This window comes from Salvelinus fontinalis, chromosome 18 (assembly GCF_029448725.1).
Source record: "Salvelinus fontinalis isolate EN_2023a chromosome 18, ASM2944872v1, whole genome shotgun sequence".
In the NCBI taxonomy this organism is placed as follows: domain Eukaryota; kingdom Metazoa; phylum Chordata; class Actinopteri; order Salmoniformes; family Salmonidae; genus Salvelinus; species Salvelinus fontinalis.
The window spans coordinates 11779749-11796925 of NC_074682.1; the positions used below are offsets into that span (position 1 = coordinate 11779749).

At 45.3% G+C, this 17177-nt stretch overlaps 1 protein-coding gene across 1 annotated transcript in view; it reads right to left on the reverse strand.

The window, feature by feature from the left end:
* LOC129814974 (forkhead box protein J3-like) overlaps positions 1 to 17177 on the reverse strand; it is an 82005-nt gene that overhangs the window by 50379 nt on the left and 14449 nt on the right. The window contains exon 2 of the mRNA XM_055868166.1: positions 5880 to 6336. Within this exon, the coding sequence (XP_055724141.1) occupies positions 5880 to 6203 (324 nt within the window). The 5' untranslated portion in view covers positions 6204 to 6336. The remainder of the gene's footprint in view (positions 1 to 5879; positions 6337 to 17177) is intronic.

Genomic DNA, 17177 nt, shown 5'->3' on the forward strand with positions numbered 1-17177 from the left:
TAGGACACTAGAGGCCTTTCTACTGACTCTGGAAAAACACCAAAAGAAAGATGCCCAGGGTCCCTGCTCATCTGCGTGAACGTGCCTTAGGCATGCTGCAAGGAGGCAGATGTGGTCAGGGCAATAAATTGCAATGTCCGCACTGTGAGACGCCTAAGACAGCGCTACAGGGAAACGGGACGGACAGCTGATCGTCCTCACAGTTGCAGACCACGTTTAACACTTGCACAGGATTGGTACATCCAAACATCACACCTGCGGGACAGGTACAGGATGGCAACAGCCCAAGTTACACCAGGAACGCACAATCCCTCATCAGTACTCAGCATGTCCGCAACGGCGTGAAAGATGCTGGACTGAGGGCTTGTAGGGCCTGTAAGGCAGGTCCTCACCAGACATTACCGGCAACAACGTCACCTATTGGCACAAACCCACCGTTGCTGGACCAGACAGGACTGGCAAAAAGTGCTCTTCACTGACGAGTAGCAGGTTTTGTCTCACCAGGGGTGATGGTCGGACTCAGCTTGTTGTCATTGCAGGCAATCAACGCTGTGGTGTACAGGGAAGACATCCTCCTCCCTCATGTGGAACCCTTCCTGCAAGCTCATCCTGACATGACCCTCCAGCATAACAATGCCACCAGCCGTACTGCTCGTTCTGTTTGTGATTTCCTGCAAGACAGGAATGTCAGTGTTCTGCCATGGCCAGCGAAGAGCCCGGATCTCAATCCCATTGAGCACGTCTGGGAACTGTTGGATCGGAGGGTGAGGGCTAGGGCCATTCCCCCCAGAAATGTCCGGGAACTCGCAGGTGCCTTGGTGGAAGAGTGGGGTAACATCTCACAGCAAGAACTGGTAAATCTGGTGCAGTGCTTGAGGAGGAGATGCACTGCAGTACTTAACGCAGCTGGTGGCACACCAGATTGAGACTTTTGAACAGAGAGGGGGTCAAAATCAGAGACACATTATTCCATTTCTGTTAGTCACATGTCTGTGGAACCTGTTCAGTTTATATTTCAGTTGTTGAATCTTATGTTCATACAAATATTTACACATGTTAAGTTTGCTGAAAATAAACACCGTTGACAGTGAGAGGACATTTCTTTTTTTGTTTTTGAATTTACATTTCCTTGCTTCAGGTCCTGAGATACAGGCAGTTAGATTTGGCTGTCATTTTTAGGTGAAAATTGAAAAAAGGGTCTGATCCTTAAGAGGTTTTAAGGGCCATCAAGCCAATAACTATAAAAACAACGATGATAAACTATAGGCTACAGGACTAGAAAACGTTGGTAAGCATCCGCAAGAAAGTTTATCGTTCTACAGTCCTGCACCGGTCGACTGATCAACACATCCTATTACATGTTGCCGATTAAAAAGGTGGTAACAAGACCATTCATAACATTTAACACACAGATACTGGTTCAGACCATTCAGTGCGTGTTTATCACAGTGACAACTGAAAATAATACTTCAATGTACATGTAGGCCTAAGGAAAACTAATATTTATACTAACTTGTATTAAAACATTTTTTTTAATGTAGCAATTCAACATAAAACGCTATTTAGGCTGGGCTAAACTTTACAGCATGTCATTGCCCAAGTGGATTGCAAGTGATTTCCATTTTTCTAACGGTTGTCAATTCCTCTGGGTCTTTCACTGTAGTCATCTAGGCTATGCAACAGTGTTATCATAGCCGGCCAAAAGTGATCACACCAATGCACTTTGTCCTCAACTTTCCCCGACATGCATTTTCTATGCTGTAGGCCTGTTTTACATTCAGCAAATTAGAAAAGTAAGCCTGCTTCTTTCCCCAAATAGGCCATTAGGCTTAGTATATCAAAAAAGTATTTTTTTTTTAAATGTCCTATAGCTTGGTAGCCTATAGCTTCATGGGATTTCACGAAGAGAGGACTGGCATATTAATCGGAGAGGCTTGCGTAGCCTAGAGCCTGTTGAGCACGGGAACAGCTGTAACAGGCGTGTGATGTGTAGCTGAGGTAAGAAACGAAATATTAGTTACCTATATTAGGCCATTCATTAGCTAAATATATTAGGGCAATATTTACCCGTCAAAGTGCAAAAAAAAAAAAAGTTGAGATCTGTAGTGAGTTCCTCCAGGCTAAAATCTGTGGTCCCTGGGAACGCAAAGTTCCACTAGTGATTATGCATAGGGCTATGTTTTTACACAACTGCTATACCTGGGCTACGAGGAATTTATTATTGTCCTCTAGTGAATACACAATTATTGTCCATAGGTTGTAAACTGCAGTGACGAAGCAACCATTTGGATGAGTTTTGGTATATTCTTGACAGTTTAGAAGGACAAGGTACCATAGCATGCCACTCATACTGTGTATTTTATGAGTGTTAAGATAGTTTCCTATAGTAGGCGTACTATTGACTTCCCCTTTGCATCTCCCTGCCCGTTCTTAATGCTGTAGCCCATTTTACATTCAGTAAACAAGCGCAAATCTCTCCTCCAATAGGCTATTAGGCAAAAAACTAAATTTGAAACAAGTGTCCAACAAGCTTTTGTAGTTTATCTTTTCGTGGGACCCCAGAAATAGCCGTGGCAGCGGAGAGGCCAGGTGCGTAATTGTGCAACAGAACAAAGGCAGGCTCGAAATGTAACCTACAGCCTAAGTAGAAGTGTATACATATTAGACCATAATTCATATAAGCTCAATGTTAGGCTTAATACCGCAGTGAATATATCCAGTCAACTTACACAGCGAAATAAAACAGATAACGAAATCATAGGTAGCTACATGATGTGCCTCCAGAGGCTGCGCTGAGTGCGCTCCTTACCAGTCCAGGGGTACGCAGCTGGAAAATATACCATGCAATGAAGAATGTTATTGTTTTCAAGTGAGTAGAAAAGTCTAGGCTGGAAACGGCAGTGAATAGCCTATGCAATTTGAATAACTGCTCAGATGCCTGGTGTTTAAGAATGCATCCCGGTATTCATTTCAAAAGAACTGCATCTAGACTGCCTGATTGGGCAACCATTAATATCAGTTACAGGTTGTTTTTCTTAGCAGTTTACAAGGTTCAGGCGCATAAGGCCCAGTAATATATGTTGTATTTTGTCAGGATGTTTTCGGCTAACAGAAATGTGCTAATGTAGGGATTTCTAGTGACGCGCATATGAATTATGATAATGCTTGAGCACGGAAGTCGTATCCATAGTTTTCACGTTTGGCTTCCGTGTTGTAAAAGCGTTCGAAAAGAAGTTATATTAGGTGCATACATATCATAGTAGGTTGCATTCCCAGGACAATCAGCTAATTGAATTAAACGCTGTTGCTCCTGTGATTTCCATGTTTCACCATCATCTAAAAAGACATTGTCTTTGAAAATGTAAATCATGAATGAACAGACCGCAACACATGCAGTGACACCACATTCTTCACATCACAGCCTCAATAGTCAAACTAAATACATTTCACCACCTTACAGTGCTTTTTACATATGTTCAAACTGTGTAGGCTAACAATTTGTTTTGTTTGTCATTTAGCAGACGCTCTTATCCAGAGCAATTAGGATTAAGTGCTTTTCTCAAGGGCACAGACAGATTTGAACCTAGTCAGCTCGGGACTCAAACCAGCAACCTTTTGGTTACTGGCCCAACCTCTTAACCGCTAGGCTACCACCCAGCCCACAATCCACTATTCCTTAGTAACCTCTGCAATGTCAACATTAAGCATGTCAGTCTCTCTTGGCTCAAAGTAGAGGGGAGATTGACTGAGTGTTCATTTCGTCGCCAATAACTGACAAACTCGTCAAATACCTATTTTTCCTAACTAAAACTAACGATAACGAGATGCCCCGAAAAAAAAACAATAACTTTTACAAATTTTAGTTGACAAATGTGACGAGACGAGAATTCCACGTGAGCCTAACGGACATTTAATTTGACATGAAGCTCTATTTCATCTGTTTGGTCAAATCCTAAACATGTACAATATTTCATGCAATGCATTGGTATCTTTCAGTCGTGTGGTCTGATTGAGCTGATCTGCCCGGCTCTCCCTCACAGCTCCCAGGTGGTCACTTCAGTCACTTGTCAATCTTTTAAACTGATGCAAAGCCAGGACACTTGACTTGCAACTAACCTCAACAAGAAACAATGTTTACGCTCTCTCGTACTTTCATGTAGGCTATGTTTGCTTTGATCACATCAGAAGCTCTATTTTCCCATGTGTGCTGTTAGTCACTCATCGGTGTTGCCGCAGTCCGCAAATGAGAGTTGTGGTTGCTTTTTTCCTATGGGAAGAACAAATGCTACTTGTTGAATATTAGGAGTACAGTAATACATCTGGCATTTTTGGAAAGATCCCATTTTCCTACTTTCAAAGGAAACCACTGTTATTTACCCCCTTGACTTATGATGGTAGGGAAATCAAAGCTGTAAATTGTTTAACCTGTAGCCAAGGCTTTAAAGCCTATATAGCTAATTATGGCTGGCATTGGTTACAATCTGCCACAACGTCAATGTTGTCATCTAAGGTATAGGAAGGGATAGTAGGCCTAGTTGGAAATGGCTATCTGAATATGAACATAATGGAAGTTGGAGGTAGCATAAATATTCATTATTTCACCTAAACAAATCTATACGAAACAATTTCATTAAAAGAAATATATAATTATGCAACAATTTCAAAGAATTTACTGAGTTAGTTCATAAAGGGAAATGAGTTAAATGAAATAAATAAATTAGGCCCTAATCTATGGATTTCTCATGACTGGGAGTACAGAGGAGTCTTGGTCACAGATACATAAAAAGAGCATCCCATATATATTTCCTGAGCTTTCTTATATCTCCTAGATATAGGGCAAACACCTCAAAACCTTGTTTCTTATGATACATTGTTTGCCATTTTGAACATGATATTCAATGGGCTATACGAGTAAAAGTAAAATTCAATATTTTATCAAATAATTGTTATAAATAATTGTTATATATAAAGGGGCCCTAAAATTCAGAATAAAAAAGATAAATGATCCATAGTATGACCATCTTAAAACAATTCCATTCGTCACCTTCGAACCCCCCCCATATTAATCTCAAATGACACAAGCAAACAGCAAAATTACCTTAAAAAAAACCTAGTTAAGACAAATGTAGTAAAGTATTTTTGTCTAATACATTTGTTTTTTGCGCCGGACCACAGGAAGACTAGCCAATGGCGTCGGCTAATGGGGATCCCACTAAAATCTCAATCTAAAATCTAAGACATTGCATATCAACCGAAGCCAAATCAACCCATTTAATGCTGGATACTTTATCCCCTCCCCACATAGACGCACACAGGAAATGGGCTGCATACATCATGTCTGACTGCAATAAACCAGTGCCGCACATCCTACTTCCTATAAATGTCTACTGATTGGAAAACTCATTCTTGTATCACTTTCCATCTGGGCTCTTTAAAAGGCAATCAGCATAGCTTCATCTGTGTATATCATGTGCTCCTTGAGATGATGACACAGCACTGGCTCTCTCCTACACAACGGCCTTCTCCCTATCAAGGCATCTGCAATGAATAATACCACACCCATGAATGAGTTATTTAGTCTTTGTTTGCTCAGATAGGGACATCTCTGAATATTAATCCAGAATTTTACTCTTCACAGTTCTCGCAGGGCTGCTCCTATTTTTATCTTTTTTTATTCAAAAGATGTACAGCACGCTTTGAGCTTTAGGGAAATTACAGTGTGGTGCTTGTTATGAATGACGTTGAGCTTTTACGACGAACTCGATGTCTACAAAACTAACTCGATAGCATTCCAAAACCACACACCGGGTGATGTCATCAGCTGGGAATTGACATCCGTTCTACTCCAGCTTGTCTGTCTGTCCTCTTACAGTACGTACCTTCCAGCCGCTGCCTGCCTCCCTGTAGTAGGGGAAGTTGTCACAGATCCACTGGTAGATCTCGCTCAGGGTCATCTTCTTCTTTGGCGAGCTGTTGATGGCGAAGGTGATGAGGCTGGCGTAGCTGTAGGGCGGCTTGCCGTCTTTGTGCTGCTGGACTTCCTCCTGGTCCAGCGTGGTGTTGGGGTCCAGCATGGCGTTCTTCTTGCCCATGCCCTGCCCCCCGTGGCCCCCCTGGGCATCCGCCTTCTGGATGGCAGCCCGCATGGTCAGCTGAGGCAGCCAATCCATGGAGGTCAGACTACTCTCCAGCTCCGACGTCATAGCGACGACAGGCTGGGCTAGGCTGGGGGGGGGCGGGGGGGTGTTGATGGGTGGAAAGCAGGCCAGGTGAGGTGAGTGGAGGCTGAGGGCAAGGCTCCCCCAGCTCAGCTGTCTAGCGGTCTCTCAGTGAGGCCTGGAAGAAGATAAGACAGGCAGGGTTTAGTCCAACTACACACATTTTGAAATTACACTTAAACAATGAGGTTGGTGAGCATTAAAAAAAAAAATGACACAAAATGTCTGGCAGCTAGCTAGACATACTGTATTAAATTAGTATCATATTCCCTGTAGTAAACAGGTAAACGTCTGACTGGTTTTAGGTACTTTCAAAACATATGGATGCTTCCCGTTTTAGAGGATACTAGAAAAACAGGTAGGTTTGACTGACTCAGCCTGGCCTTAAATCCACATACTGGTAGTCAACGCTGTGCCACATTTTGTTGCAGAGATGGTTCACAATACCACACAAGGCTGTCTGACACACACTCCATAATCCCGATCCCAGGACAGCACACAGGAAGTGCTGCTGGAAGTAGAGTTGGAGGGCCAGTAGGAGGCGCCCTTTCCTCTGTCTTTACAAAAAAAGAAAAAAAAAGAAAAAGATACCAATGCCCCAGGGCAGTGATTGGGGACATTGCCCTGTGTAGTCTTTCGGATGGGAGGTTAAACGGGTGTCCTGACTCTCTGTGGTTGCTAAAGATCCAATGGCACTTATCGTAAGAGTAGGGGTGTTAACCCCAGTGTCCTGGCTAAATTCCCAATCTGGCCTTCATACCATCATGGTCACCTAATCATCCCTAGTTTAAAATTGGCTCATTCATCCTTCTCCCCTGTAACTATTCCCCAGGTCGTTGCTGTAAATGAGAATGTGTTCAGTCAACTTACCTGTTAAAATAAAATAGATATCCCACCACCCCTGCAAGTTAGCACATTCACTCTCCCTGCTGCCCATAGAGCTGACTCAGAGTTAAATGCTAGAGGGAGAATTGTTTTCACAACTGCCAGCCAAATGGGGGAATGGCTCAGGAGGAATTCTGACTGCAGGCTAGTAAACCCTCCTCCCCCAGGCGGAGCCTCTGCCGTAAACAACCAGCCCTGTGTCATCATGCCAACCGTCCTAGCCTATCCTCGGCCCTTTGTATCCGCCTTGATTTGCACACAAACAGCCCCTCTCTCGCTGGGCTCGATGCCCTCTCTGGCTTAAAATAGCAGCAGAAGAGGGGCCTAAAGTTACAGGCATAGATAGGTGAAGGCAGGCAGCCATGCAAAACAAGCCCCCTGTAAAGGACTGACACTGCACTATGGTGGGGGAGAAAGACCCACAGAAGAAAGAGAGGAATCTCCACTGTGTGTGTGTGTGTGTGTGTGTGTGTGTGTGTGTGTTGCTCACACGCCCACCCTGCTGTAATAAATACCTCCCAGACCTCGGAGGGTTTGAGGAGCAGCAGGAATGCCCTTCACAGAGACAAGGCGATACGCTGCAGCAAGTCACTGACTGGAGCCTCAGCCTAGTGGTAACTAAGACCCTGATCTGTGAGATGAGACGTAGTATCAGCACTTATAGCTCACTGCTGCTTTATTACCTGAAACTACCAAATGCCACAGTGGCTCTGGAGCTAATTGAAATGAGAAAGGTGGGTCACGTCCCGCTAATGAGTCATTTTCCACTTTAAACGAGATAGCAGGGCGACCAACCCTCTCCTAGATCAAATTAACACACTATTCTCATTATCTTTATGTACCATTGAAAATACGAATCTCTAAATTGTTCTACAACCAATTACATTGAAAACACACGCCACAGTACCCTGAAATACAACTAGCAGACTTTCCCCTGCATGGTCTCTCACTGTGTGTCTGTAGCTGGTTCTAACCTGTGGCTCAGTGGCAGTGATCCACTGCATCCTTACAATAGGATGATGAAGCAGGGCTAGGATGCAGCCAGACGCCGGACGAACGCCATTTGACCCTATGCTAATGATCCAGATGTTTCAGAATCTGCAGGGCTGATTGTCTTAAATTGGCAAACCCTGGCTGTGGCAGGAATGATGAAGAGCGGCAGCAGCCCCTCTGCCTTCATCAGGCCAAGGCTCTGTGAGAGGCAGCCAAGGGCAGGACCATCCAGAGGTCAGAGAGTTCAGGCACCGACACTTAGGAGACCCAGGGAAGAGATTACCACTCCACAAATGGAACCGCTTTGATCCGGCTGAGTCTGTCACTGTCGCTTTCACAAACCAGGGTTTTTCCTCAACTGTAATTTGTTTCGAGTGTGGTGCTCTGGGGCGCGTTTTACAACAGAGGAATAAACGCCTCGTCAAATTCATTTCTATTCAGTGGCGCTTGAAGGGTTTTATCCCCCTCAGATTAATGGCAGATTTGGTATGGAAATATCTTAATCCAACAAGTTCCCTACCCTTTTATTACACAGAGCACCGACAGTGATTCAGTCATGCCTCACTGTCAATAAGTCCGATGTGGCTCAAACACAGTGCAGCCATTGCGTAGTGCCAAACCCTTTTGTCAGTGGGCGTCATCCTCTGAGGCAACAGGGTGACTAATGGAGCCTGCTGTCCTCGCCATAACGTCACAGTAGATGACACCTTCACGGTCTTGAGATGGGAGCAGAAATAAAATTGGGTTTGAAACTCACCCCTACCCACTGTCTGCTGCATAGCCTTACACTTGGCAAGCATTAGTTTCAGTACCTGCTTATAGTTCCATATAGGCTACATTTCCTAGAACCTTACGCTTACCACATTCTCTTTACCTAGCTATAGAAACCTGTAGATATCCATAACCCTGAATCATTCCCTATCCCGGAGAAAGGGATATCCAGACTCCACATTCTCAGTCACACTTCCAGACGTAAAACTCTTGATAGGTACCAGACCAGTGTTCCTTCTAATGCACTTATCTGCAATGAATCCCCCCCCATTTACTCCAGCCATGCATCTGTCACACGTAACACCTCAGCACAGCATATGTCTGCCTGGCTACACAAGACCATGAGACTCATGGCCATGATAGTGCTGCACATCTCCTTAAGAGCCAACACAGTCACCGGTAGTCAAAAACTCAACAGTAAATATTTACACCACCGGTGATTAAATGCTGCCCCTGAGCATGTTGGCGAGAGAGAGTACAGAGAACTAAGACGAGAAAGAGAAAAGCTTGCGGTGACAAGAGATATCTCCCTGTAGTGGGAGGGATGGCAGGTAGCCTAGCGGTTAACAGCACTGAGCCAGTAACCGGAGAAAAGCAGACTAGGTGAAACATCTGTTGATGTGCCCTTGAGCAAGGCACTTAACCCTAATTGCGCCTGTAAGTCGCGCTGGATAAGAGCGTCTGTTAAATGACTCAAAAAAGAAAAGATAAAAGTATAATGTAACTTGGCGAAAGAGACGGGAATGGCTCAGCGAGTCCCCCTCTGCTACGCCTGAAGATCTGGCACACAACTCACAACAGTGATGTAACCTGGTAACAAGTTTTTTGTAACATCTTCACTTTCGACCGAAACTCGGGCCATACCTTCCATATCAACAGCCTTATTCCACTGCTTGAAAAGCCCTCGTTTTCTTAATGATACGCAGGGGGGGGGGGGGGGGGGGGGGGGGGGGGGGGGGGGGCGGGAACCACGCTCACCTGTCTGTCACTCAAAAGGGAGATGCCTCACTTTTTCCAGTCCTGGAGGCCAAGGGCTTATTGGAAGAGTTATATTTGGAAGAACACGGCTGGCCATTGTGATTGGAATGCTCACGTTTGTAATCGTGTCATGTGAACACCCCCAAGGGGGTTTCATCTTCATAAAAAAAAAAAGAAATTCAAGTAGGTAATGGCAGTGCCAAGGCAACGACTTTTAATTTCAATCTTCCTTCTCAATTAAAGGCTTAATGGTGCCGTTGAAACCAGCGCCAGGAAGAGAGGGAGCATTAATAACCCAATCCTTACTTGCATTTTTTAGGATGTGTCAATTATCACTTCACTGCTCAAACTGCTGAGCACATTGTTCAGCTTATTGTAGCCCGCAGCCAAGCTGGGCTCAGAGACAGGGCCTGTGTTTGCAGATAGCTGCTGACTGCATTTGGAGTTCTGTTTCAGTGTTGGGAACAGGTATATTAAATTGGTTGGGTTTGGTGGTTATGTGAAGCAGTCTATGGTATAGTGTAGGGGAAGTGGGTTCTCTCAGTTCACCTGCTCCCACTTCACCAGTGACTTAACACCATACTCCATAACTATTAGCAATCAGTGGAGATTGCCACCATGCTGTGTGAGGCAGTTTAAAGCCTTAGTTGCTGAAACGTTTGGATTTATATGTACGCATTGATTCTTAAAAGAATATAACTTCTAAATGCCTCATGACCAAGCAAATTTTACTCCAATGTTTGTGAACCAAGTAAATGTAAACAAACACTAACCTCAAAACACAGTTAAAACGTTAATATCATGGACGGCCAGTCTTCGCAGCCATAGCGCTGTATGCATTTGAGTGTGGTTACTTTTCTCCCACCCCTCAGCTTTTTACTAAAACAGAGGTGAGGTAAACATTTAAATTCCGGACAAAAGCTTTAAAACACTGCACATATCCAGGCGGAAGAGACTCGTCTTTGTCCACTTGCCCTTTTCAGGCCACGTTGACGTGAACAACTTGGCTCTTGTTGCACGGAGCAAAAACATACTAGTTGGGGTGCTCGAAGCACTCAGCATCAAACCAACCAGAGCATAATAGGCCGCATGGTTATGCATGCCTGTCAACATAAGCCGTAGCAGACAGCTGACACCAGCCCAGCCAATAGAGTCGGAGTTGGATGAGGCCCAGCCATGCAGTTCCAGCCTCCAGGCTGTCATGAGGTTACAGCACAGACAACCGACTCTGTGACCCCGCCCCCACATCAAGACCTGGTCAAACAGACACCAGGGGTCGCGTTAAGGGCGATTGTGATTTTTCCTGCGTAAGAAATACCTAGCTGGGTATTGTAAACACAGATGTTAAATGGTTTATTGTAATCTCTGCTCGGAATCAGACTAATTTTAAGCTTCAGTTGCACTTCTCCACTTGAATGAGAATTCAGGAACTGGCATTCTATCAGCAGACAGCGCTCTGACTGATGTGGAGCTACTTTTCTCTGGTATTTATCCTCGTGTAGCCTACTTTTCTCCAGTAAAATGCGAGAAACTTCACGCAAAACATCAGGAAAATGTAGCAGGCTGCATTCGCTCTATGATAAAAAACAGACATCGGATGGCCATGCACTGTTTTAGCAAAAATGCGTTGCACTAATGTAATGTCTGAGAATGTAAACTATAGCTGTAGGCCCCTGATCACTATTGAAGCAAAAAAAGAATAACTTAATATAAAAACGCAGTTGAAATGGGGTTTAAAAGCGCAGATTTCTGGACGGTCTGTGTTTTGAAACAGCAGACTTATGAATGCTAACGCGACCCCCTGGGCACTTGAAAACAAGAGAAAAGGATTCTGAATGGAAGCTGCAGTAATTACGCCATTTGGGGATATTAGAAATTAGCAGTCTGCCGTTATTCACGGTAGTGTTCTGAGCCTGGGCTTGGAGAGAGCTGCGCACGCAGGCAGGCAAACACAAGGCCCTCAAGCTCATTGTGCAATCTGCAGCAGGTCCTCACAAAAAATCCACATACAGCATTCCAGTAATTCAATAAGCCTTTCCAATGAATTACACCAGTGATCAGGAGGGGTTTGTGTTTCTGTCCCTAACAGCTTGGCTGGGAGGTGGCCTTTGTGTAGGGAGCGGTGGGGGTGCCCTGACACCGACCATGCAAACCCAATTACCCTGGTCCCTGGGCCTGAGGGCCTGCATTAACACTCTCCCCTGGGGAGCTTGACTCCACGCCAGCCTGGCAGCCTGCGCAGGAGACAGAGAGGACAGAGAGAGAGACAGGACAGAGAGGGGCTGCTGCTGAATCCCAAATAGACCACTTAAGGGACTGGCAGGAGGACTGTTTGTAGCATTCTTGAGAGCCTTTCCCCTCATCAGCATTCCCCAGATCCCATCCTATAGGCCTCAATTAAATTCCAGGCTCTGGGGTAAGGAGGGAGGCGCTGGCACTGCCTCTGGACCAGATATGATTGGCTCCAGTGTCACATCAGTAGAGATACAGCAAACTCACATTATTAATCAGGAAGTTCTCCTGCAATTAAAGCGCATGGACTCGACCGGAATAAGCCGCTTCGTCTTGACATGGAGTTCCAGCACTACGTTGTGCATTTGTAAATCCCATATCACCACCTTCACAAATAACGGTGCACAAGCAATCTTCCTCGCGGCAACTGAAATGTGTTAAATAACGAGAACAAGCTGAAGTCGCCCAAGCGCGAGTCGAAGGAATTACCTGGGCGGGCAGAGCATGCTCAGAAATCACATCACAGGAATAATTTCCTGAATTTCAAAATGGAGAGAGGGTTCAGGCTAGGCAGCACACTAGGTTGTGCAAAAGCGGAGAGTGATACTAGCGCAACATACAGTTACCACACTAGTCGTATTTATTTTTGTAGCACTAAATATGCCCAACGCCATTCTAAATTGGGAGAATAAGACGCTTTGGTTCAGTCATTAGAGGTTCTCCTCACGTAAGCCTAAAAATTGTCTTCACCTGGGATGGCAGTAACATTTGAGTTTTAATTAAAACCGCTTTGCTTTTTAATCAATATCCACTATCTCAGAAATAATGAACAGCTTATTAAAAGAGTTTACTGCCTGACGGAACTGGATGCTGTTGAAGAGCTGCTCTTTGACTCAGTTCCATTTCAGCTTTTTACTGCACCTCCATCCAGGCAACGCCGGCTCCATCCCCTCCCTCTTTAAAAAAAATGCTCAAAAAATCCTCTCTGTACCCTCTACCCGGCATGAGATAACGCCGCCCAGTAGCCAGTGGAAAAACACATGCAGCACAGCCCACAAACAGATAAACACAAACACGCAACAAAAATAGTATGGAACAGACTGCAGCCTTCCAGCCAATAATTGACTAAGATAAAGCTTATGCTAGAGTGACCACGCACAATAAGAGCATGATGGGCATTCATGGCACATTGCAAAGGGGCTGGCTGGGCCACCAGTCATAAAACCGTGCCCTTTCCCTGGAACGATAATGCCTCTGCATTTGTGGTTGCACAATAACAGCGGAGATTAGAGGATTAAGTCACAGGTCAATAGTTTCATCTTTTGTTGGAGCGTCAGCTTAGCCTCTGCTCAGACAGCGTAGCCATTTGGCGCAGGGCAGGCAGGCTGAGGAGGCCATCTTTGCAGAGGGCTGCTTGATGTGACGTCGGAGTGTTCTGCGGATGTGCGGACAGCATGCCATCACTAGAACTGTGAGTGACCCCCCCCCCCCCAATCACTGGGTCACAGCCAGCACAGACAGTCCATCGGTGGCCCATATTCACTGCCAGGAGAAACAAATCATCCATTACAGAGCTCTACATTCTTTTAAGGAGAGCAATCCCATTCCATTCGAGAGTGAGACTGCTGCTGTGTGTTCCGTTAGCCCTAGTAAAATGAGAGTTGACAGAGAGTGGAGAAACCACAATCAGCTGTGGAATGGCCCAGGGATACCACGAGTCAGTCACCAGGACTCAGCCATGGTCAAACTTGGTTAGAAATTCCTCAGGCACTCTTTGGAAGCCTTCCAAATCAAATTGTATTTTATTTGTCAAATGCTTCGTAAACAACAGGTGTAGAGTAACCGTGAAATGGAAGCTTATTGGCCCTTCCCAACAACGCAGAGAAGGGGAAAAAAAGAAATCAAAAAATATTAACAAAGTAATAAATACACAATGACTAACAACTTAGCTATATACACACACAGGTACCAGTACCGAGTCCATGTTTTTATTGTTTATTTAACCAGGCAAGTCAGTTAAGAACAAATTCTTATTTACAACGACGGCCTACCGCGGCTAAACCCTGACGATGCTGGGCCAATTGTGCACTGCCCAATGGGACTCCCAATCACGGCCGGATGTAATACAGCCTGGATTCAAACCAGGTACTATAGTGACGCCTCTTGCACTGAGATGCAGTGCCTTAGACCGCTGCGCCACTCGGGACCCCAATGTGCAGGGGTATGAGGTAATTGAGGAAGATTTGAACATTAAAAAGGCAGGGACAAAGTGACTAGGCAACAGTTTAGATAGACATTAACAGCAGCATGTGTGAGGACTCAAAAGAGTTAGTACAAAAAGGGTTAATGCAGATCGACTAACTATTTAGCAGTCGGATGGCTTGGTTCCAGACTCGGTGGATCCGTACAACTTGCCGTGCGGTAGCAGAGAGAACAGTAGGACTTGGGCGGATGGAGTCTTTAACAAGACTAGCTGGAGTAGCACGGCTTCCTGCCCTCTCCCTGGCTGAGACCGAGCAGCTTCAGAAAGCAGCTTCCAGGAAGCTTTAGGCCATGTGAGTGACTGAGAGTCGGAGATAGACAGGCATTCAGCATCGCCACCTGTCAACATCATCCCTCCCACACACCCTGTTCCAGGTTGCGTCAACGCGTTTGGTTTCTTAGAGACCACACTGTTTACCTGGGTGTGGAGGAGGAGAGGAGAGAAGGTAACTGTACGAGTCATTGTTGTTCTAGGCCTATGCTGTTCAAATACCTCCAGGCAAAAAGGGAATCAACATGGCATTGCTCATCAAACAGCACAATAGGGCATCACTAACCCAGAGGATTTATCGTGAGACTAGGTATACGATTTAGATTTTAAAAAGCACAAAGTAAGCAAAAATCATCTCCCAAAGCCAAGTGCACAATGTTCAAATGAAGCGATGGAGATTTCAGACACGCTGTCCGAACAGCCGCTGTGCAGCAGTATCAGACTGTGAAATCACCATGGGGACTGAACTCATACTGCCTGGCAGAGCCACTGCCGACACATGACGCTGATCACAGATCTGATCCGAGAGATCACTCCGCCTGCTGACCAGTCCACACAGTTGGAAATTATGAAGAAAAAATATATAATAATAATAAAACGGAACAATACAGTGTTGCAGACGATCAAGTCTCCTGCCCAGACCTGGCTTGCTGAACTTGTTTACTTACATTGAAGCTGCAAGGCAACAGAACAAAGCCACCACTCCCACATGGCAGCAGCTTCAGGAGAACAGCACCACAGTGTTGTGTCCAGTGACATGACTCAATGCTACGGTAGCCTGGCTGTCAAGACAGACAGAGGAACTCCCTCCAGTGTTAGAACGCAGCCATAGCCAGGCGGTAATCGGAAACTGGTGTTGTCAGAGAGAAGGCAAAAGCCCATGCAGGCAGTGAGGAGAAGCATGCTTCTGCTATGGAACTCGCACTTTAATGTGGGGAGGAAGGCATGGGAGTTACTTGACAATTCCTGAATCTGGTCACTAGCGAACTGCACTGTATTCGTGGGACAGACTGGTGTGGAACGCCCTCTGCTCCTCCCATGAAACAACTGCGTCAAGGCCGTTTGTAGATGTGTGGTTAGAAACATCTGGAGATGCACAAAGCAGTGGACAACGCTGAGGATGTTGTCATCATATACCATTTATCCAATATTTGATTACAATATTTATAGAGAGATACGTCTCTGGGTTGTCTAGTGCACTACTGTGGATATTGTACAAATTGGTCTAGTATTTTATAGAAACCGCCTAGTTAGCACAGCCATTTCGCAGGGCTATAAGGACCTCCAGGGAAATTCCGATCAAGTCAGTGGCAGCTGATGAGGTTGTTAACCGCCAATCGATTTGCAAAAGCTCATCAAAAAACGGAGTCTTAATTCCTCAGTGTATTAACATTATATGACAATGGCTGAAGGCGATAAATCGTACATTGATCCAGGACGTTTACAGACAGCACAAAGCTCATCTGTATCACGGCTCCAGAGAGCTACATGTCATGACCGAACATCCAGACGTCACATGACATGCACCCCTGATGGATTATCACTTTCCAAAGATCAGGTAAAGTACCCTGCACGCTTTGTAGCAAAGTTGGCAAAGTCCACAGCAAGACTAAAAACTGTTGGTATTAAAATCTTGTTCAGTGGCCCTGCCATTACTGTAATGGCTTGGAAAACCTGAATGTACTGCAGACACATACAGGGGGATTGTTAAGAACAGACAAATGGAGTGTTTGGGGATTCTAAACATCCAGACGAATCAAAAACTTTAAAAGCCCTCACAGTAATTCTCCGCGAGAAGCAATGTGCATTATTGTTGATGCTGGTTGAAAATGTAATTACCAAAAAACCCTTTGCAGCTTCACCCGAGTGTTTTTAGCACCAAAGAGAGGGAGCCACATCAGATATCAGATGGGGCTAATGAATGTTTGAGTCGAGAGAGGAGACTTCCTATCACATCTACTGACATACCCCTCAACCTCCCTCACAGATTACAAAGCCTTTTTCCCCCATTCTGCTCTGGCACGCTGCTGTCGGTTGCTCACCTTACCTTCCTTTTACCCCACTTTAAAATTCCTGAGCATATCCCTATCCCCCTACACACACACACACACCACAGGCTGCGCTCATTAAAAGCTGATTTGCATGTCTGCTCCAGAGCTGTACGAGAGGAGATGAAACAGAAGTCCCAGTTGCTGCCTCTGCCGAGCGTCACTCATCTGACAGAGACACCTTCACTTAGGGGCCCCAGAAACAGCCAGCCAGCAGACACAGGCTCCCCTTAAAGGGGCCATGCACACAACACCATAGAAATAGGATTACTAATACGTCTAAGGGGGTACACACAGCCATTGTACAATACATAATATTCACAAAGAGTAACAGCCATATGCAGAAAATCCACAGAAACAATGTCAACCCTATATCCTGCAGGAGACACTGCGTGCGCTTCATCAATCAGAACTGTTCAGCTGAGAGGGCGAGAGACCGCCGCAATACGAGAGCTCCAAACCAAATCAGTCTCCATTGCCTCAGAGATCACATGCCCAAGACAACGATCACTTCTTATT